This window comes from Podarcis muralis, chromosome Z (genome assembly GCF_964188315.1).
Source record: "Podarcis muralis chromosome Z, rPodMur119.hap1.1, whole genome shotgun sequence".
Taxonomy (NCBI): domain Eukaryota; kingdom Metazoa; phylum Chordata; class Lepidosauria; order Squamata; family Lacertidae; genus Podarcis; species Podarcis muralis.
This window is the reverse complement of record NC_135673.1, coordinates 4,313,003-4,335,577: the sequence shown is the minus strand read 5'-3', so window position 1 is coordinate 4,335,577 and position 22,575 is coordinate 4,313,003. Positions and strand designations below refer to the sequence as shown.

Here is a 22,575-nt window from a genome sequence, read left to right as displayed (position 1 = left end):
TCAGAATTCCAGTAAAGTCCACTTTATAAAGTTTCAAAAAGCTGTAAAAAAACTTGCTGCTGAGCTGCTTTATAGGGTCATCAAAAACCCTTGTGGGGGAGGGGGAATTACATAGTCCTGAGCTATATGGCCCAACTCCCGCAATGAAGGTATGGGAACGAAGAGTAAAGCAGCTGAGTCATTTAAATCCCAGTTCCAGATTCTCAATTCAAGGGCCAGGTTTGAACACATTCTGCCTTTTCTCCGCCTCCCTTCTCTATAGGTGTCGTTCCAGACAGCTGATGGGAACTCTCCACTTCGACTCCAGGACTGTTACCTGCAAATCCCTGACCAAGCAGCCCCACAAATGCTGATCCGCAGTGGCATGCCAAAAAGTTATTCTGTGGAGATCTTGAATTCCCCCAACACAAAGACCAACCGTTTTAGTTTCATCTACAAGGCTGAAGAACAACAACGTTCAACTTTGTCGGCCACACTCTTTTGCCAAGTAGATCGGGAGAACCAGGTGAATATTTTTATTATTTATTTATTCATTTATTACGGTAAATTTTATTTGCAACATAACATAAACCCCCCACTCCCCCAATACAGAAATCCACCCTCATTAAACGTGAACATAACATACAATAAGCATAACATACAACGACCAGATAAAAGACTTCCTTTATCCTGTATCTGGCCTCCTCATTTACTTCTTGTAAGCTGTTTCCTTTATGAATAATTATTAAGATTTTTCTAATTATAACTTAAATATCCACAAAGATCAGAAAATATTCCTCTATGCCACAGGAGTGGCAAGGATCCTAATTGCTAAAAACTGGGGGAAAGAAATTGTGCCAACAAAAAGGGAAAGGCAAGACAAACTGTTAGAGTATATTGAACTGGCTAGATTAACAGAGGCAATTAGAGATAACCCTTTGGCCTACTCCTGAAATGTTCTCTAAGGAAAGCAGAACAGCTGTGTGTTAAATGAGCTAAATATTCGCCTCGTTTTAAAGCTTTCCCCCTCCTCCATTCTTTTTCTCTTCTAGCATGGCTCCTATAATGCTTCCATAAAGGTGATGCTCAAGAATCCTGCCTCTCTATCTCGCGGTGAGTTAATTGACCCTTATATTTAATATAAAAGGAACTAGGCTATATAGACTCAGATCAGGACCATCAGGCTAGAGTTTCAGAAATCCTTCAGAAATCTTGGACTGCAATTCTCATCTTCCTTACCACCAGCCATGCTGACTGGTGCTGATGGGAGCTGGAGTGCCATCTGGAGGACACCCCATTGGCTACCCCTGGTCTAACAGAACATTTGGGTCCATCAACAAGGATGCGGAACCTGTAGCTCATCAGATGTTGTTGGACTACAACTCCCATTGTCCTTGACCTTTGGCTGTGCTAGCTGGTCTGACAGAAGGTGTAGTCAACAACACTGGGGGTGGGGCACAGATCCCCCATCCCTGCTGTTAAGGGATCTTGCATGTGATCATCACACCATTACTCAGTACTTGATTGATTGGTGGCAACTGCATGGAATGGAATACACAGTGCTTCTTTTTCTGGGGGTTTGCAGGGGTACGCATACCCCTAAACATTTTGTGAATCTAACGGGAGAATAAACTAAAATTTCAATAGTTTCTTCTATAGCATGATGAATCATCAGTTCCGTTGCCACCTCCGATGGCAGCCTCATTTCCTGTCACGGTTTTTCCTGAGTCTCAGATGGAATGAGAGTACCCCTAAACAATTATATTTTTTAGGGGGAGAAACCACTGGGAATACATATCCCAGAATGCCAACCTTTAAGTTGGTGGGAAACCTAACTCTGCACATTCTCAGAGGTACAGTCCTTAGGCCCATTTCCTGCCTCCTCCCAGCAACGAAAACATTTTTTCCTATATAGTATCAGCAGAAATTAGAGGGACGCGGGTGGCGCTGTAGGTAAAAGCCTCAGCGCCTAGGGCTTGCCAATTGAAAGGTGAGCGGTTCGAATCCCCACGGCAGGGTGCGCTCCTGTTGTTCGGTCCCAGCGCCTGCCAACCTAGCAGTTCGAAAGCACCTCCGGGTGCAAGTAGATAAATAGGGACCGCTTACTGGCGGGAAGGTAAACGGCGTTTGCGTGTGTGGCTCTGGCTCGCCAGAGCAGCAATGTCACGCTGTCTCCGGACAGCGCTGGCTCCCGGCCTCTTGAGTGAGATGGGCGCACAACCCTAGAGTCTGTCAAGACTGGCCTGTACAGGCAGGGGTACCTTTACCTTTACCTTATCGCGCTGTGGGTTAAACCACAGAGCCTAGGACTTGCTGATCAGAAGGTGGGCAGTTCGAATCCCCGCAACGGGGTGAGCTCCCGTTGCTCGGTCCCTGCTCCTGCCAACCTAGCAGTTCGAAAGCACGTCAAAGTGCAAGTAGATAAATAGGTACCGCTCCGGCAGGAAGGTAAACGGCGTTTCCATGCACTGCTCTGGTTCACCAGAAGCGGCTTAGTCATGCTGGTCACATGACCTGGAAAGCTGTACGCCGGCTCCCTCGGCCAATAAAGCGAGATGAGCGCCACAACCCCAGAGTTGGCCACGACTGGACCTAATGGTCAGGGGTCCCTTTACCTTTACCTTTATCAGCAGAAATTACTCTATAAATGCTTTGAGGCGCTGCATGCTTGATTTTTTTCGGGAACCATGCGGAGTTTGTTTCTCAACAAAACTATGCTGCGAAACATCCTGTGAGCAGAAAGAAAGCTCCTGCTCAGAGCAGACCCACTGAAATGAATAACTTGGGCTCCTTAATTTCCATGGGTCCACTCTGGGCCAGGACTTGGCTGAATGCAACTCACACAGCCTGGATTTTTCCCTAGAGATTCCTAGCTTGCCATGTCAGTTTGAGCGCAGAGTTGGCCAAAATCCCTGCCATTTCCCTCTGAGAAGCTGGCCGCCTATCTTCCCTCATTTATAGCATTTCCCTTCACTCCCTATGCCCCCCCCCCCGCACTTTAGGAGGCATTTCCTGTCACTCTGCCCCCCCTCGCACAATTATGGCTTGCTGCCACTGCTACAGCCGTGTGGTGCTTGTGTCTCCATGGTAGCAGCTGGGTAGGAGCCACAGATGGCGACTAGGCTGCACGCTCCGGAAGGTGTGTGCCATGACCTTTGTATAAGTGAAATTCTGGCGGAGGGGGGGAGGGGGAGAGGGGGCGCAGAAAGAGGAAGCGAAGTTGGGATATGAGTTGGAACCAACGTAAACGGACATGATAAGGGAGAGGAATGCACACAGCTGATGGCACTGGGGAATCAGTTATTTGATGCATCCCAGTGACAGCACAAGACAAAGAATGTTATCTCCCCCTTTCCTGTCCTCAAGATACAGTTTGATGGCTCTTGCCTGCTCACAACATGTAAAATACACAGTTTTGGATCCAGAAGTCTGTGCAATTGCAGATAAAGAAGACACATGGTAGGAACTGGATGTAGCCATAAGGGTCTGCAAGAGATAAGGAGTCTCTTTGCACAGAGCGAGGCCAGCCCACTGCCGTCTGATCCAAATTAGAGGGAGCTGCCTCCATTCTCATTGTCCAGACATTTCCCCCACATGAGACAAGGAGGGAAGAAGAAAGATTTCACAAGCAAGAGTAGCAACTAACACACCAAGAGCTTAACTGGATCGGGCCAGTGACTCACCAGGTGCTTCTGGGAAGCCTGCCTATGGAACCTGATCACAACAGCACTCTTGCAGCCTGCCATTCCCAGCAGCTGCCATTTGGGGCATTCAGTCAAACCCTGGGCTTGTCTAGTCTCCTTTAAAGCTGTCCACGTGGGTGGCTGTCACTAACTCTTGTGGGAACGAATTCAATTCCTTTTGTCTGCTGTGAATCTTCTGCAATTTGGCTTCATTGGATGTTCCCCAGTTCTGGTGTTATAGAATAGGGTGGGTTCGTGGGAGGCTTCTTATGTACACCATGCATATTTTTATACACCTCTATCACATCCCGCCTTACTCACCTTTTTTCTAAACTAACCACCCACCCACCCCCAAAAAATAGTGTTACGACCTCATCACATAGGAGAGTTGGCTCCATCGCTTTGATCATTTGGGCTGCCCTTTCTGACCCAAAACTAGCTCTACAATATCTATGCTGACGTGCATGATCCGCACATAGCGTTTCAAGTGTGTTTGCAGCACAGACTAATTGAAACTGCCCTAGGAACTTAATTTATATGCCAAGTTGTAGTAGTTTATATGCCAAGTTGAAGCCAAAGCCTACCTTGAGGTTGAGATGGAAATGCAGGTATCTAGATTAAAACAGACTAGTATGTATCATGTAATATTTCAATAGCAAACTGCATCTTAAGGGCAGGGGAGTAAAGCTTTGCATCCAACATTGGGCATACTAAGAGAAGATTCATTGAAAAATTAAAGGGCATGACTAACTTTGGTCTAATGCCTTCAGTGAATCAGAGTGGAGTAAGCTATAATCCATTATATGGACATGTCTAAGGCCACACCCACACCACACATTTATAACATTTTATACAGTCATAGGTAAAGGTAAAGAGACCCCTGACCTTTAGGTCCAGTCGTGGCCGACTCTGGGGTTGCGGCGCGCATCTCGCTTTATTGTCCGAGGGAGCCGGCGTACAGCTTCCGGGTCATGTGGCCAGCATGACTAAGCCGCTTGTGGTGAACCAGAGCAGTGCACGGAAATGCTGTTTACTTTCCCGCCAGAGCGGTACCTATTGATCTACTTGCACTTGGATGTGCTTTCGAACTGCTAGGTGGGCAGGAGCAGGGACCGAGCAACAGGAGCTCATCCCGTTGCGGGGATTTGAACCGCCGACCTTCTGATCAGCAAGCCCTAGGCTCTGTGGTTTAGACCACAGCGCCACCTGCGTCCCATAGCTTCACCCAAATAATTCTGGGATATGTAGTTTGTTAAGGATGTTGACATTTGTTAGGAGACTCCTATTCCCGCCACAGAGTTACTATTCTCCATGAATTGTAGCTCTGGGAGCAGAGCTTTAACAAATAACAGCTTCCAGAATTCTTTGAGGGAAGACGTAATTATTTAAAAGCATGGTGTGAAAGTGGCCTATCTTAGGTTCATTTTGATGGTCACTTCCAGACTGCAAGTGTTTTTGGGGGGAGGGAGGTTTCAACTGCATATGGAAATTTAGGTTTGTCCAATTAAAGTGGTTTAAAGTGCTCTGTCACCCTGGCAGAACAAATGCACTTTAAAAAACAACAACTGCACATACCGTATATTCTCCAGTTAGAAAAGTGAAGGGAAAATGAATTAACAAGCGTAGGGTGAATGAATGATTAACAGGAAGATGTATATATGCAATGCAAGCAAATCAAAATGAATGCTCAGTAAAAACCATGTAGAGACCACCCTCCCCATAAGTTTTATTCAAGCAAATCAGGATGAGTGATTGATAAACAGGTCATCTCAAGGAACTAGGTAGATACAACCATATCAACCAGAATTTTTGCATTCCTTGGCCAGAACAGCAGTAGGCAGGAAACAGGTTTAATTTCTACCAAGTTACCAAGCAGAATATTGTCTGTTTGTTTTTACATATATCTCCCTAAGGGAAGGGACGCGGGTGGCGCTGTGGGTAAAAGCCTCAGCGCCTAGGGCTTGCCAATCGAAAGGTCGGCGGTTCGAATCCCCACGGCGGGGTGCGCTCCCGTTGCTCAGTCCCAGCGCCTGCCAACCTAACAGTTCGAAAGCACCCCCGGGTGCAAGTAGATAAAAAGGGACCGCTTACTAGCGGGAAGGTAAACGGCGTTTCTGTGTGCTGCGCTGGCTCGCCAGATGCAGCTTTGTCACGCTGGCCACGTGACCCGGAAGTGTCTCCGGACAGCGCTGGCCCCTGGCCTCTTAAGTGAGATGGGCGCACAACCCCAGAGTCTGTCAAGACTGGCCCGTACAGGCAGGGGTACCTTTACCTTTACTTTACCCTAAGGCAAGGGTCTGCAACCCGCGGCTACGGAGCCACATGTGGTTCTTTTACACCTTTGCCGCGGCTCCGGGGCGGATACTAGCGAGGGGAGGGGGCGCATTGTGCGCCCCGACACTCCCCACTGTGGTGGGCGCTGTACTGGCTGTGATGTCACATGGGGCGGTGCGTGCGTTAGTCACGCACCGTCCCGACGTCACCTTCCCGCCCGCTACATTGTAAGGGGCATGTACGCTGGTCACTGCATTGAAAGGGGGCATGTATGCTGGTCACTGTTTTGAAGGGGAGTGAAGAACACACACACACACACAAAGGTAACTTGTTAATTTAACGTTTATTTCTATGAGGAGGAGTAATTCTGAGGGGTCAAACAAAGAAATAATTTTAAAAAGTGACAAAAAAGTTATTTTTATAATGACGAGTTTTGTGGCTCCCAGTTTTTTTTCCCCCTTCGGAAACGGGTCCAAGTGGCTCTTTTTGTCTTAAAGGTTGCAGACCCCTGACCTAAGGGAAATGGCTGCAGATTTCCAAAAAACAAAGAAAGAAAATATGCTAAACATTCAGGGAACATGTCTGAAGCTGCGGGGCCCCCCTAGCCCTGGCAATGTATTTATGCTCTCCAAAGTAGCTGGACAGTTAAAACTCTACGTTTTCAGTTTGAATGTAGATGCTCAAGTGTTTCTGTCACAAAACTCTCTCAGGACAGCCTCTCTCTCGTCCTGCTTTCCCTGCCTTGCTGCCCCTGACACCACTGCAGCCTTGTGGAAGTAATTTCTGCCAGTGATTGCATGACAGGGTGAAGTGTGTCCCTCCTTGCTTACTGTCCTTTGTCAGGCAGAATTGATTGAATTACTGGCCTCATCCAAAAATGGATGGATTCTGGTCATCCTGCTACCTTAAATCTTCTCCTTCCTGCCTCTGTTTTGCACGTCTCCCTCAGGACGGGAAAATAACAAAGCAAGGAAAAGCTTTTGACACGAACCCAGCCCCAGTGGGGACTCACCCGGCACATCACACACGTCTGCCATGCTTTCATTAGAGCCTCAGTCTCTTGCTTTGTTTGTGTATGTGCTTTTTTACAACTTTATCTAGAAGCCTTGAGTGTCAGATTGGCTTTTGAGGCAGGAGAGGAGCCTTGGCCTGGCAGTGGAGGAGGCAGTATTCACCCATGAATGCTAAGCTATGGTTTGTTTGACTAGGCACCAGTTGTTTCACAAATGAGCTTGCTTTGTTTTCCAGCTACTCTTGCCTCATGCATCTGTAGCTTAGAAAGCATCTGGGATGAAGTAGTCCAACCATGATTAAGCAAGGGTTTTGGTTTGGACATAACAGCAAGCCATGGTTAGCATTGCCATATTCCAAAAAGTGAAAATCCGGGCACAACGTTGTTGAACTTTTTTGGCAAAATCACCAAAGAAATTCACCATTTTCGAACTATTTCTAAGGGAAATCACAAAAAAAAACCCACCACTGTCAGCATAGGTTTCCAGATGTCCAGATTTTCCCACACATTTTGCCGATTTCCGCCCAGACACTGCTTCTGACTGCAGTATTCCGAGTATGTCCAGGAAATTCCAGATATATGGCAACCCTAGCCATGGTTCGTAAGCCACTGATAAATCCAACTAAAGTAGCTGGAGATTGGGTAGGGAAGAGGAAGAGAACAGTCATTCTATTTATGCAGTGATATAATACCATGCATATAATACCATGGCTTCACATCATGGTTTGTTTCCAAAGAAACAAACTTTGGTTGGTCTGCTCTACTCAAATGGATTCAAATCAAACCACACTAAATAAACCATGGCTTAACGTTGGGTTAACCAGGTCATAATTTCTTCAGGACCTTGAACACCTACCAGACCTCTCTCCAAGGAGTCTGGCAAAGCATCCTGAAAAACAAATGATGACTAGCTCTTTAGATGAGATTTTTTAAGGCGAAATACATCTCCTTTGAAAACCATTTATAAGAAGCAAGTCATCTAGTTACACACACACACAGCAAATAGAAATATATTGCTTGTACTGAGTGTTATTTACAGAGGTGGCCATATCATGGCAAAGTAAACAGGGTGTTGTTGTTGTTTAGTCGTTTAGTCGTGTCCGACTCTTCGTGACCCCATGGACCAGAGCACGCCAGGCACTCCTGTCTTCCACTGCCTCCCGCAGTTTGGTCAAACTCATGCTGGTAGCTTCAAGAACACTCTCCAACCATCTCGTCCTCTGTCGTCCCCTTCTCCTTGTGCCCTCCATCTTTCCCAACATCAGGGTCTTTTCCAGGGAGTCTTCTCTTCTCATGAGGTGGCCAAAGTATTGGAGCCTCGGCTTCAGGATCTGTCCTTCCAGTGAGCACTCAGGGCTGATTTCCTTAAGAATGGATAGGTCTGATCTTCTTGCAGTCCATGGGACTATCGAGAGTCTCCTCCAACACCATAATTCAAAAGCATCCATTCTTCAGCGATCAGCCTTCTTTATGGTCCAGCTCTCACTTCCATACATCACTACTGGTGAAACCATAGCATAGGCTGGCCATATGCAAAAGAGGGCAGGGCTACTGCCTCTTGACTAGTTGTTCAGAAGAGAGAATTTCACATTTTGCCTTGGCAAACTCAGTGGCTATTTGCCATGGTTGCAAATGTTCCGTTTCCAAAGTCAGAGGCAGTGTTCCTTTGAATGCCAAGTGCTGCGAAACACAAGAGGCATTTGGTTGGCCACTGTGGAAACACAATGCTGGATTAGGTGGGCCTTTGACCTGATCCAGCAGCCAAACTCTTCTTAGGTTCTTAACTTGCTAGAACTTTCTAATTGTCCTTCCCTGCAAATCTGCAATTTGGGTTGCTTCCAACCTATTTACTGAACGTTCATCCTGATTTGATTACATGAAGTTTGCAGGGAGGTTAAAGGACATTGACAATTTGCTGAGCATACATTCTCATTTGTTTGCGGGGAAGTTATCAAGCCATTGTTTTCTGGCGTTTTTCTATCGCTTTCCTTGGACAAAAAGTCCAGGACTTATTGTTGGTTTGTGATTCAGTCCCACTCACAAGATGGCAACAGCCTAGAAATAGCCTCACCTGTAACTAGCTTTTTAAAATGTTTTGCCACCTTGCATTTGGTTATGTCCCAGGGCCAAAGTTCTCAAATGTGAGCAAAATTGAACAATACATGATTATGGGTGAAATGGCAATAAAAATCTACAGTGACTGTGAAGGAATCGGCGGAGGGCAGGGTGGAATTAGTCTAGATTAAGAAATGCAAAACACAATTGTGTGGGATGGTTGAATTACTAAAACTTTTTTTTCCCTTAAAAAATAATATTCTGGTCAATACTTAATGTTCTGTTGTTTCAAGCTCAGCAGATAATAATGGCTGGGAGGGAGAACATTTTTAATCGACCCACAGTGGTGAGGAAGAGCAAGGCTACCCTTAACCCCAAATGGGCCCACTTGACTGTTTCGATCAGTGGAACTGGCACTACTACAAGTGCCACACAATATCCTTTCAGCATTTGTAAGAACTCAATTGTGTAGCGTGGTAGCACATATACTATGGAACTCCCTGCCACTTGAGATCAAGCAGGAGCTTTCATTGTCCTCTTTTTGGCACCTGCTAAAAACATTTTTCTTTACTTTTTTTTTAATATATTCAGCTTTATTGGTTTGGCAGAATTGGATGAAATTTGCAGGCTTGCTAGCCCATTCTGAGAGAATGACTCTCAAGGATGGCAGCAGTGACAAGGGCAACCTGGGGGGGGGGGGCTTACTTGACTTTATTTCTTACTTTATTACTTACTTTACTTCTTTATTTTACTTACTTTAATTTACTTTACTTTATTTCTTAAAAACATTTTTCTTTAGACAAGGCTACCCAGATGCTTAAAAATGCTGGCATGAGTTTTAATCTGTTTTAGTATTTTAACTTCTTTTTATGTTTTAATGTATTGTAAACTTTTCCTGATTCTATCTTTTTCTGAACTGCTTTGAGGTTTTTTGCGACCAGGTGGTGATATAAATTTCATGAAGTAAATGAATAAATAAGGCTGCTGTATGCATGCAATGGCAAAGCCCTAATTGTTGCTTTCCTCCTGTGCAAATCAAGGCCTGGGGATCGGAACTGTGCTGGGAATAACTTTCGGTGCCTTTTTAATCGGAGTCATGCTCACCGCAACGCTGTGGTACATCTACTCTCACACTCGTAAGTACAGGTACCTCTAAGCCACTCCAGTCTTTCTGGTCCATATTTGGGGTTCGATTGAGGTGGGAGGCTCCCTGAAGGGAAAAGCAAGCGGCCAAAAGCATAGAAAGACAATTTGTATGTATGTGCATGATTTGAAATTAGGGGGTGAGAGCCATATGCTCAGTCAGGCCATAGATCCATCTAGATCAGTGTTGTCTGCACTGACAGGCAGCAGCTGTCCAGGGTTTTAGGCAGGGGAGATTCCCATCCTTACCTGGAGATGCCAGGGGACTGAGTCTGGGGCTTTCTGCCTATAAAGCAGGTTCTCTGCCACTCAGCTACAGCTCTTCCCTTAATAAATTAAGGTTACAGTTCTCATTGTTGAGAATAAAGGTCTGGTTTAATTAAAAACATAGCTGCCTTATGCAGAGTTAAACCATTGGTTTGATCTAGCGCAGGATTCACTACACAGCAGCTGTCCTAGGTTTCTGACACGGGGCATTTCCAGACCTCCTTGGAAATACCAGGGATTATACCTGGGCATAGCTGTCAACTTTTCCCTTTTCTTGCAAGGAATCCTATTCGGAATAAGGGAATTTCCCTTTAAAAAAGGGAAACGTTGACAGCTATGTACCTGGGGCCTTCTGTAATCGAAACATGCTCTACCAATGAGCCATGTCAAATAACAGCTGGCCTTTATTATCTTTGCTCTCTCACATTCCTTCGCTCCTTTCCCACCATTCCTCCAAGTACAGTAACATCTTGTTGGAACCCAGAACGATTTCTTAATCTCTGTAAAAGAGCCAAGAGAAATCATGAAATGTTTGTCTTCCTTTTCAATTAGCTGGGCCAAGATCTCCCCGCCTTCTTGGGAAAAGGGGGCTTTGGACAACAAGGGGGATTAATCTCTGCATTGCGAGGGTGATGGCTGCTCCAAATAAGGAAGTGCCGCCATGTGTTTTCTGTCCCCTTGTCAACCCCTAGTCAGGCCAGCTGTAGAGCATCCCTTTCACACTCCGTCCCTCTTGACATGTTTCGCAACTTGGTGATTGAATTCCAGGTCCGACGGCCAAGATGCAACCGGTCTCAGCAAACCCCCCAGCCTCAGAGAGCAGCAGCACCAACCACAGCATCGGCAGCACTCAGAGCACCCCCTGTTCCACCAGCAGCATGGCATAGCGGCCCCCAAACGAAGGACTGGGCACAACTGACTCTCGACACCTCCTTGTGGGCAGTGTCAGAACAGCGGACAAGTTGAACTCCTCTGGGTCAGGCACAGGAAAAGCCTTTATGGAAAGAGCTGAAAACAAGCAAAGAGGTTTCATGGTTTCCCCCCTCCCCATCCCAAAGCTCCTAATACTCAGGGGTGACTATTTTCAGCCAGCACTTTAAACCAACTCCTTGGACAGCCATCAAGATCTCCAAGAGAAACCGAGCAACCACACAAGTAAAGACATCTGGCCTGTACCTCCTGCGGTGTGAGAGTAGCCAGCCTCTGGCTGCAAAGGTTGCAAGCCTATCCCAGGAGAACCAGTGTCTACCCAGAACCATACAGTGTGAGCAAGTTGATCAACAAACAGAATGTAGCATGCCTTTGGTTTTAGAAGCTGGTTGTTTGTTCAATACCTGTGATTAAGGGGCTGAGAAATTTGGGCAAGGAAGCTGTTGGCCCATCGTCAACTTGGGGTCCGGGTGGAAACACTTCTTAATAGCTTCCAAAAATAAAAGGTAAGACAAGACAGGAACCAGTTTCTGAACAGGCTTCAGGGAGGGCTACCATTGTTGCTTAAGCTACCACCTCTGCCTATAATCTCAAATTGCATACAAGTGCAAAACTGGGAGTCTTACACATCCACAAGACTCAGTATAAGAACCTTCTGAGAAAATGAGGGACAACTAGAGCCAGTAAATTTGTCCCACCATCTTCTGATGAGGAAGTAGGTGGAGAGAAGTTTGAACCAAGAAGGGAGAGGGAGGTAGCACTGCCTTTTACCAAAACAAAGGGCAAGGAGTCCGGACCCTTTCTATTCCAAAATATAGATATAGATATAAATATAAATAATTATACATAGAATATGTTTTGTAATCATGTATACAAGGAAATAATGCTGTGTCTAATCACTTATGGATATGTTTTATGATATTGAGATGTGGGGCAATTTGTGAAAAGACTTCTGTAACATTTTGCTGAGCTGAGTGCTTGACCCAATACAGGTCAGAAATTAGAAGAAAAGCAGCCCAGTACATTTAGACTGACAGGCAGAAGCTTCATTGGGATGTGCAGAGTGGGGAGGACATCAAACAGGCTTAGCTTCACCAGCACGGGAAGAAGGCTGTGGGTAGGAGGAGCTTTGCACAAATTGAACTGCAGAGTTATGGATGAACAGTTGCTGCAAGGCTGCAGTCCTAGGAACATTGGAAGCTGCTGTATACCAGGTCAGACCAGGGACAATCTAGCTCAGTCTAAAATGACAGGCAGCAGCTCTCCAGGGGTTCAGGCAGGGATCTCCCCCAGTCCTACCTGGAGATGCCAGGGGTCTTTCTGCATGCAAAGCAGGTGCTCTGCCACTCAGCTGTGGGAATTTATCGGCCAGTGGAACCTGACCTCGATATCCCCCTCCCCAAATTCACATTTCTCCAGATGCAGTCCTCAAGCCCAGTAATTTGTAGAAAGAGGCATACATTAGGGTAGAAAGTGCACTAGAAAGCATATACAGTACTAGGGAAAATAACCTACAGAAGTATATTCAGTTAGGGGGAAATGTTTTGCAAAAATGTGTATATTTGGAGAAATTCACACTAAAATGCTGATGGGGTTTTCGTGGCCTTTTTTATATTAAAAAAATGCAGACATGTTGAAATGTGGATAACTGAGCTTCAGAATGGGGTTAGGGGAGGGGGAGCACAGAGAGAAAACAGAACTGTCAGATTTGCCCTGCAGGCGTGTGCTCTGTTGTTAGCAAGCCTCCTGGGCCACATACACAGAGGAGAGCTGCTTAGAGCACAGAAGGCAAGCCCAAGAGACATTGTGAGACCTTCTGCAGGGTGGTCAAAGGAAGCCCCTTCCTCAGCAACCCAGGCAGCATCAAGGCCAGTTATTCCACCAATGAAGGGGTCTATCTGTGTTTTGGTCTGTAAATATTTCTGTGTAGAACAAACCTGTAAGCTCAGTGATTGTATAAATATATATTACATGTTGAATTTGAGTTGTCACAGATCATCTTTATCTGCGGAGCACCTGTGCCATTAGTTTGCCTAAGCCTGAAATAGAAACATTTCTAAAGATGGATTACGCTGTATAGATTTCCATGCTTTTTCACTTCGCTTCGCTTTCAGTTCCTATGTCAGTTTCCCATCTCATTCAAATATCTTTTGTGTTTCCTAAAAAGCTGTCTAATATCATAGCATATATTATGGAGACTGCCGCTTTTGTGTCATGGCTAGGCCTATTACATAGCAAGTCAAAAGGTGTCAATGGTCTCAAGCCCTCACCCCTTCATTCCAGATACTTTGCAAAAGTGCATAGTTGGAACCAGTTGGAACCAGGACTATTTTATGCCTTTCAGCTTTGGCACCGTGGCTAGATCTAAACCGCTATAAAAGAGTCTCTGAAAATGCTCTGCAAAAAACAGTTGTAAAGTTACAATTGAAAATATAATTGAGTTGCAATTTCAGCCCTACAACGCCATCTGGTGTCACAGTGTCATAAGGGATTTATATTGCTGTATTTTGACTAATGTAGCTGAGTCCCAGGTCCTCTATTAAAATTGCTTTACCTTTTACAAACACACCTCTAATTTCTATAGAAAACATTTGTTTCAAGACCTACAAATTGGTTAAATTTGTGTGTTTAAATAAGGGCTGATCTAGCAGAGGCAGCAGTGGTGATGGAGCCAATACTGAGTTCCAAGACCACCAATGCCACCAATGATACTTTTAAAAATGGGTTGCCTGCATTTTCTCGTTCCATGTGAGACAGCTCACCTCTAGGAAATTTCCCTTAAAATTATCTTTTGGTGACATGGGACCACCACATGCCTTGCAAAGATAAATTCTTTAAGCTCACCATTATGTTGGGAAGACTCTGGAGAATGAGGTTCCTATTTTCATGTTTGGTGGAGTGTACCTTGGTCCACACATTTTGCAAAAAAAGTTTTTTATCTGACCTCCAAAATCACAAAGCAGTCTAGCCCTCCTAATTTGGCACTTGCCTTATCATCACTAGACTTGACCCCCAATTCTACTCTTAAAGCTAAATAATTAATTTCCTTTCTGTTCATAGCAACTAGACAAGTTGTTGCCCAACGACAGAAGGAAACCTCCAATATACCCATAGAAGCTTTGGTTATTAACATCTGGAGCACTGCTCTAACAAAACATCTCAAAAACCATAGATGAGTAATCAAGAGCATCTCCAAAAAAAGATACCTTTGACATGATCTGGCCTCCCTTTTTCTCTTTTATTGAAGAGGAACAGGATATTTTAATGCCAGCATCATCACAGAGGTGTCTGTGGAGGGGATGTATTGATTGAAAATGTCTAGCCAACCAGATCAGAAGTTGGTTTCCTAGTGAGGATATTCAGCAAATAAATGTTATTAATTTAATTAAAAGGTCAAAAAAGAATAGGAACATTTCTGTCTGTCTTCCATAGTGGGTGTCCCTTACGCCAGGGTGATCCAGGAGCCTGGATTCTTTTCTGGAAATTGTAATCAAACAGCGGGATTCTCTGGCCAGGCAAAGCCATAGCTATGGGTGAAGCCTCCAGAGGGGCACCATTGAGACTCCAGCCTCTGTGTGTGTGCCAAACTGGGTATTTCACCTGGGGGAAATAAGCCTAGTTTCACCCCTGGGCCACGTTTCCTATCTCATTGCTCACTGGATGGCTTTGATTCCCGCCATTCACACACACACACTCCACTTAATCATAATAATGTACCTCACAGGGCTGCCGCGAGGATCAAATGGGGTGGAGAACCTTGTGTAATACCCTGAACTCCTTGGAGGAAAAGTGGGACATGCATAAATAAATTTATCTGACTAGTGATGCAACAAGGCCCTGATCTCCATTCTGGCCCATGTCCATTCATGTCCACTGAGGCAGAATTTTACACAATTCATTCCACTATTCCACACCATTGGTTTCGATGCAAAGGAAGTGTAATTCAAATGGGGTGGATGTGTCTCTATTTATGTATCACTTTTGGACTGAAAAACGAGCAATGAATGCTAATAATATTTGCTAGATTGATTTCCATCCTGTCTGGGAGACTCAGGAATCAAGAAGATAATGACTTTAAAAGAGAATGGGGAAAATTCATAACTTAGGAGACCATTGTAAACGAAACCATTGTAGCTGGACTTTAAAAATAACTTATAAAGAAACGAAATATATGGATAATTTAGAGAGATGAAAACTGTGGAGAACGTAATGATATGTAGTCTTAGGGAAATTATTTTAAGGACTCATGCAGGGAACGGGGGGAAGTCACGAGATTCATAGAATCTCATATATGGCTATGTTAAAAGTTTTTTCTTGCTTATTATTTTAAATTTGTTCTTGTAAAAACTAATAAAAATATTTTAAAAGAAAGAAAAAAGATTGATTTCCATCCTGGACATGAGACAAGTAAACATTGGGAATGTCTACTTCTATAGCTTGGTCTGTAGAGCCTGAGAGTCTTAATCTCATGGTTACGGGCTCAAGCCCCACACTGGGCAAAAAGATTCCTGCATTGCAGAGGGTTGGGCTAGATGACCCTCAAGATCCCTTCCAACTCTCCAATTCTATGATTCAATTATTCTCAGACATCTTTACCTCTGACTGGCAGTCAATCTCCAGGGTCTCAGGCAGAGAATCACCTGCAACCAGGAATTCCAGACTGAACCTGGGACCTTCTAGATGTAAGACAGGCCCCCTTTCTGGAAGCCAATGGGGTGATGTTATTATCCAGATGTGGTCATTGAGAACATGTCTTTGCACAGACAGTGCTTCAGGTGTTTGAAGTGTATGCTCATGCTTTCATACATACTAGAAGAATCACAGCAACACCTAGTGACCATTCAAAGCTTTGCAAGTCGAAGCGCATTTAAAACCGCTGGCTGTTCCAGTCCAGGAAGTGATGGAAGGAAACACAGCCTAGTTTTAATAAACTGAAGCAGCACAGTTAATAATGGCTGCATATCTTGTGGGTTGCTTATAAGTTCATGTGTTATTTCTTTTCCTCATGCAAAGTGGGTGAAACTCTAAACACAAAACCTCTTTGCAATGGCGTCTCCTTGCATCTCCTTCCCCAACTGCACAGCAGAGAGCAGAAAGGTTCAGGCTGGCTAAGTGCTGCTTTCCCAGGGCATCCTAGGGAGAACATACTACTGAAGCTGACACCTGTAGCTAGAGATTGAATATTCTGCTCACCAGCTGGTGACAGGAGGGTTCAATCCTGCTCAGTTTGACTGTGTGTGTATGTCTCCCTTTAGGGAACAGTCACATGCAGCCAAAGTTCAGTGCAGGGCTGTTCAAAAGCCCTTCTACAAACAGCCCATTCCTCTTCTCACCTGACACCTTGTCTCCCAACAGCCCTGGATTGCTCTGCATAGGTCAACATGGGGCTCTCTCCACCAGACTCTGGTGAAGGCAGGATCCCGCCCCCTCCCCTGGAATCAGTGCAATTTAGTTCAGGATTCAGGCTTTGGCCAGACCTAGTGCACAGCCCTAGGAAGGCTGTTTGTACTTGAACTTGGGACATCCAGGTGAACGACTTGGGGCCAATCAAACATGCTCACCTTAACCTACCTAACATGTATACAAACTTCAGAGCCACCAGAGTTGTAGAAGAGCCACCAGAGTTGAATGATCATCTAAGGGGGCACCACAACTGGGTGCTGGCTGCCTGTCCCTATATCCAAATAGCCTGGATAGTCTTGGCAAGAGTCTCCCTGGGTTGAAAATGCTGCTGTTCATGGCCAAGTCAGCGAATGGCAGAACAGCAGCTACCCAGGACTTAGTCCTGGAGGAACATGCTGACCTGGCTTGTATAAGAGAGACCTGGCTGCATGAAGCAGAGCAGGGGCATTGATGTCTCTCTTAGCATTGCTCACCAGGGTTCTTTGTACAGCAGAAGCCAAGATCTGGAGGGGGGAAAGAGGTGGAGTTGCAATAGTCTATTGTGATTAGAGCCCCCTGACCAGGTGTCCTCTGTCACAGCCTGCTGGGTTCAAGAGTGTATCTGAAGACGGGTGGCCAGGGCAGAATAGGAATCCTGTTGGGTGTAGCACCCACCCCACTGCTCAACAGTTTCCTGAGCTAGCCAGGGTGGCCTGGGAGTTAGTGCTGGAGCCCCTCTGGCTTGTTATACTGGGGGTGGGCTTTAACATTCAATATGAAGCTCCCCTGTCATGAGTGGCTCAGGACTTCATGTCTGCCATGACAATCATGGGTCTTTCCCCAAGTAATCTCTGGCCCTGCTCATGGTACAGGGCAAACTCTGGACTAGGGTTTTGGTGACCTAATGAGTGGAGAAACTCTCTTTAGTTCCGTTGTCCTGTCAGATCTCACGGTGCTCCAAGGGCAGAGAAACAGACACAAACTACAGAGTTCTAGTATGTCAGTTCTTTATTCAAAGCACCTGTTCCTGACTCGACATATGTCTGGCAGAAACAACATTTTTTATTATTCCAAGACACACACACAAAGTCAGGTTTTTTTGTTTTTATAAAGGAACAAACAAGTCAAGAAACTTGAAAAACAGTTACAAGATTTAAAATGAAATCAGGGGGGGGGGGAATCCAGTTTTAAAAGAGAAGTGTTGCTTATGAACTATCCATTTAAGTTTCCTCCCCCTTTAGGTGGGGTTGGGGAAGAGGGGTGGAAAGCTCTCTGTGTTTGTATTGGGAAGTAGTACAATAACTAAAAAAGCAGGTGATCACTATCTGTAACGTGCTCTATGAAGGCTGAGAGATTACTGGACCACCACCTTCAACAAGAATTCAGAACCAGGTTGAATTTCGGTTAGAACTAGTTTTGAGTCTTTCTAGAACGCACACAGCTAAAAGGAGGGAAGAGACTTGCTTGGTCGTAAAGTAACAAAGGATGTGGGCAGTGAGCAGATCACGCTGCTCAGGACAGATGCCCCAAACCTGCTGCTCATGGCACTGGACCCGTTGTATTGGCTGAGTGGATCCCGGACAACAAGAACCACCAGGGGGAAATGCTCTAAGAACTCTGAAGTGCAGTACCATGGACAAAATCAGGACAAATAAATCTCGTACCCAGCTCCTGCAACTCTAGCAGGTGGTGCTTTCTGCTGCATATCTGGCTCCACGAGAGCAGGGGTGGGGACACAGAGACAAGGCATGAATGTTAACATCAAAAGGTGGGGATGTTCTCCAGAGGGATCCGCTAGCAAAAATCTGGAGGATTATTGCTAGTTCCCAGGGGTTGGATAGATAGTTATGCCCATTAATTTCAACAAGTCTACTTTAAGTAGGACTAATGTTGAATATAACTCGTTTGTTTCGTATCGCAAGCAGAGAGTAACCATTTTGGAAGAGCCCCCACTGCCACCCTGAGAAGCCTGTTTTGTGTTTCCCCCCTTCTGCTTCTGCTACCACCCCAAGAGTTCCTAAGTGGCATATTTATTCTCTACCTGCAGGCAGATGTCAAAATCAAGCAGATTCCAAACAGATGTGCATATCCATCCATCCAGCCAGCAAGGGACAGGACCTGCAGCCAGATCATAAGACTCAGGAATGCAGGAGGGGCTTGACTGAAAGGCCTCCATCGAAAGCATTCCCATGCAAGGAAAGCGAAGACATCAGGGAGAAGGTGGAAAACTTCTCTCTGAATATTCAAGGGTGGTACAACCCAAAGATTTTAAAATATGAATCAAATATTATTATTTTTGAAGTCAAAGTCTGCATGAAGCATTGCCCCCCTCCCTGAAACTGCTTTGCACACAATGGAGTCCAGTGCCCCACCCCCCAGAAAAAAATTCTGGGCCTTTCCTTTTTTGTTCGCTGTGTGCAATTTGATGGCAGGTGGAAAGTGGTCCTCCAATTGTTGCTAAACTACAAATGCCAGCATCCCTGAGCCACTGGGCATGCAGGGTGGAGCGGATGAAGGCTGGGAATCCAACCAGCACCAGGAGAGCCAAAAGGCCCCCACTCTGCTCCCTTTCCAGTGCAACCAGAGAAAGCACAAAGACTGCAGCTGTGCCTCTGAAACAAAGCAACAGTAAATGGCTTGCAGCGTTCACAGCATAAAACCTCTCATTTCATACACTTAGCCCTGCTCTCCAAGAGGTGTATTTTAAAAAGATGATGAAGAAAAAGGTTGCTCCGTCAAGTCATCAGGCAGTCATTGCTCTGCACTTTGTGACTGGACAGCACACACACAGGAGCACAGTGGATGCTCTCTTCCCACTCCACTCCAAAGAGACAGGCACTTGTATCTCCAGCACACCCTCTGGGAAGCCACCTCTGGCCATCTCATGATCCCCAGCCCCTTAACTGCCAACATCAACTGCATGGGTCAGGGTAGCCTCCCCTATGGACCAGGATTTGGGGTTGTGATGTGCAGATGCACCTAACTCTGCACAAGTCAATCACTTGGGCCTCACAGCCTGCTCTCCGGGGGACACTGAATGGCTTTCTCAGAAGCCAACAGCAAGGTCAGGAGTTCCTCGCTCAAGAGGAATTGTTTAGAACCGGAAAAAACCAACACAGTGTTTTAAAACCGTACCAAAATGCTGAGTTGATACCCAGTACTCCAGAAGGAGAGATGATGAGGTGGTGAAGGAAAGAGGCTAGCAGTAAGATTCTTTTCCAAAGGCACATTGCAAGAGTCATCAGTCAAAGGCTACCAGCCATGCATTTGACTTGGTCAGACCAGTAGAGATGACAACAAAGAGCCAGCAAACCAGTGAGAACTCACACTGTGCTTGGCCCAGGATGGTGGCTGGGGGCAGGTGGGCGAGCTCTGCTTTGTAGTGGATGGGGGCTTCGTCTGCAGCAGCCACACACAAAGAAGCAAGCAGGGGGTGCGGGAAGAGAGGAAGATTTCCAAATTGGAGAGAAGGCAGGGGAATCTCTTTCTCTGGGTGGTGGGCTGGTGGCTGGAGGCGGCATCTTCTTTGCATAGCATGTCTGACCAGGAGGATTCCATATTGTTCAGGTGTCGAGCCATGTTCCTCAGGGAAAAAAATTTAAGGAGGAATTAGAGGTTCCATGGACTCAGGAGGCAGCCCGCCATCTGCATGCTGCAGTGAAATCAGTGTGAAGGCATGATCCAGCTTCCCAATGACATTTCAAGTAGGCAGCAAACCCAGGCCTCAAGAGAGGGGTGTCCAACAGCACCCTCTACTCCGAAAGAGATGGGTTGAGCAGCTTTAAGACACCGCCCACCAGGTGCAAGCTCCCCGTCACTAGGACCTGGATGGTGGCCGCTTCCTTGAGCAAGACAGCCCCGCTGCTGGCTGCGGGGTGAGGGTGGAGCCCCCGGGATGCTGGAGGCTGGAAGTGAGGGTCCCTGCCTTGGGTGATCCACTGCAAGGCCTTGGAAATGCAAGGGAAGACCAAGGAGTTGGCGTTGAGCGGGCGTGCTGAGGGTGGGAAGAAGAGCTGGGGGCCGTGCAGGGGGGCCTGCTTCAGCCACCCAGCCACCCCTTCCACTTCTGGCGAGGCAGACAGCCAGGGGTCCGTGCCCTCTTTCGCCTCCATCAGGCGGTTCCAGTGGCTCTGGTTCTGCAGGCAACGGGTCAGGACATTCTCCAGGGTGACATTGAAGTTCTGCTGATCTGTAAGGCCAAACACAACAACCATTTTGAAAAGAATAGAAAGAAGAAGAGGTGGAGTCACAGGGATGCCAGGGCCACCCACCCGCCCAGCCCCACACTAACGCGGCTTCGGGGCAGCCTCCCTTGGATGGTTGGCCAAAGTAGTACAGTAGTACCTTGGTTTACAGATGCTTCAGGTTACATACGCTTCAAGTTACAGACTCCGCTAACCCAGAAATAGTACCTCGGGTTAAGAACTTTGCTTCAGGATGAGAACAGAAATCGTGCTCCGGCGGCGCGGCGGCAGCAGGAGGCCCCATTAGCTAAAGTGGTGCTTCAGGTTAAGAACAGTTTCAGGTTAAGAACAGACCTCCAGAACGAATTAAGTTCTTAACCCGAGGTACCACTGTATAGTGATTAGAGTACTGGATTAGGACCTGGGAGAGACTAGAGTTCACATCCCTACTAGGCCGTGAAGCTCACTGTGTGCGACCTTGTGGGGCAGTCACTGCATCTCAGCCTCACCTACCTCACAGGGCTGTTGTTCAGATTGAAAGGGGGTAACCATGCAGGCCACTTGGGGCTGCTTGGAGAAAAAGGTGGGGTGCAATAAATAACTAAATAAATTCTCACGTCACCTTCCCTACCTGGGCCAGCACTGACTGATGGGCGAAACCACTTGCCTGTCAATCACCTGACTTAGCAATGGGACCTGGCGACCTTTCACCTGCACAGGGCTCTTCAAGCACCAGTGGTCAGCTGCGCCTGCTTCCGGTAGGGAGCTACACCTCCACCTGTTCCTGAACTGGATGTCATATGATGTGAGGGTCTTTGACAGGTGGGCACGGCTTTGGTGAAATAGCCTTGGAAAGGCCAAACAAGGAGGCATGGTGGGCTTCATTGGCCCTGGAGATCCCACCCCCCAACAGAAACTGAGGTGAGCTCTTATTTATGGGGAAGGGCCATAGCTCAGTGGCACAGCATGTGCACCGCATGCCACAAGGTCTCAAGTTCAGCCAACCCTGGCATGGAAGGTTCAAGTAGCTGGTGTCTCTGTCCAAGACCCTGGAGAGCTGCTGCCAAACAGAGTATGGGCTAGACAGACAAATGGCCAGCTCCAAAGGCGTGTGTGTGTGTGTGTGTGTGTGTGTGTGTGTGTGTGTGTGTGTTTAGGGCAGCACAGATGGTCCCCCACCTAAATTTTATCTTCTCAGCAGCCAGCAAGTTAGGCTCAAAGATAGCAACTGGCCTAAAGAGCTTCGTGGCTGAGTAGGGTTTCGAACCCTGGTCTCAAAGCCTTTGGCATTTCTAGCCACTACAGCACACTCTGCACGGGCAAAGGTACAGCACTCCACAAGTTGCTCTGTGGCACCTGAAACCTTTCAGCGCAGCCCCATCTTTTACCTGCCCCACACCTGGATGTCACTGCCTGTCTAAGGCAGGTGGGTGTGGCCTGGCTGGCGCAATGCAGAGGGCTGAGGGGCAGTGTTTGGCCTACAGGCCGAAGGTCCACCACTGCCCTGCGGTTCAGTAAGGATAGGACCCACTGCTTAGCAACACCCCTGCAGAAAACAAGGTAACCCATTTCTCTCTTAGACAGGTCACTTTTCCCATCCTAGATTTCCTAGACAGACTGATTATATTTCTATAATCCCGAAGTGGCTTACAAACAATAAATAATA

The 22,575-nt window shown here is 46.5% G+C and overlaps 2 protein-coding genes across 6 annotated transcripts in view; one reads left to right on the top strand and one right to left on the bottom strand.

Annotated features, from left to right (window-relative positions):
- The window catches only part of ENG (endoglin), a 63,236-nt gene extending 49,914 nt beyond the window's left edge, over positions 1–13,322 (top strand). For both annotated transcript variants that reach the window (XM_028714697.2, XM_028714696.2), the window contains exons 12-15: positions 263–505; positions 1,032–1,092; positions 10,044–10,139; positions 11,182–13,322. In XM_028714697.2, the coding sequence (XP_028570530.2) occupies positions 263–505; positions 1,032–1,092; positions 10,044–10,139; positions 11,182–11,300 (519 nt within the window). In that variant the 3' untranslated portion in view covers positions 11,301–13,322. The remainder of the gene's footprint in view (positions 1–262; positions 506–1,031; positions 1,093–10,043; positions 10,140–11,181) is intronic.
- A 4,393-nt stretch (positions 13,323–17,715) lies between these two features.
- Positions 17,716–22,575, bottom strand: part of FPGS (folylpolyglutamate synthase) — a 47,227-nt gene continuing 42,367 nt past the window's right edge. For 3 of the 4 annotated variants that reach the window (XM_028714561.2, XM_028714560.2, XM_077922158.1), the window contains exon 15: positions 17,716–20,914. In XM_028714561.2, coding sequence (XP_028570394.2) covers positions 20,478–20,914 — 437 coding nt within the window. In that variant the 3' untranslated portion in view covers positions 17,716–20,477. The remainder of the gene's footprint in view (positions 20,915–22,575) is intronic. The other variant, XM_028714562.2, reaches the window with a different exon arrangement.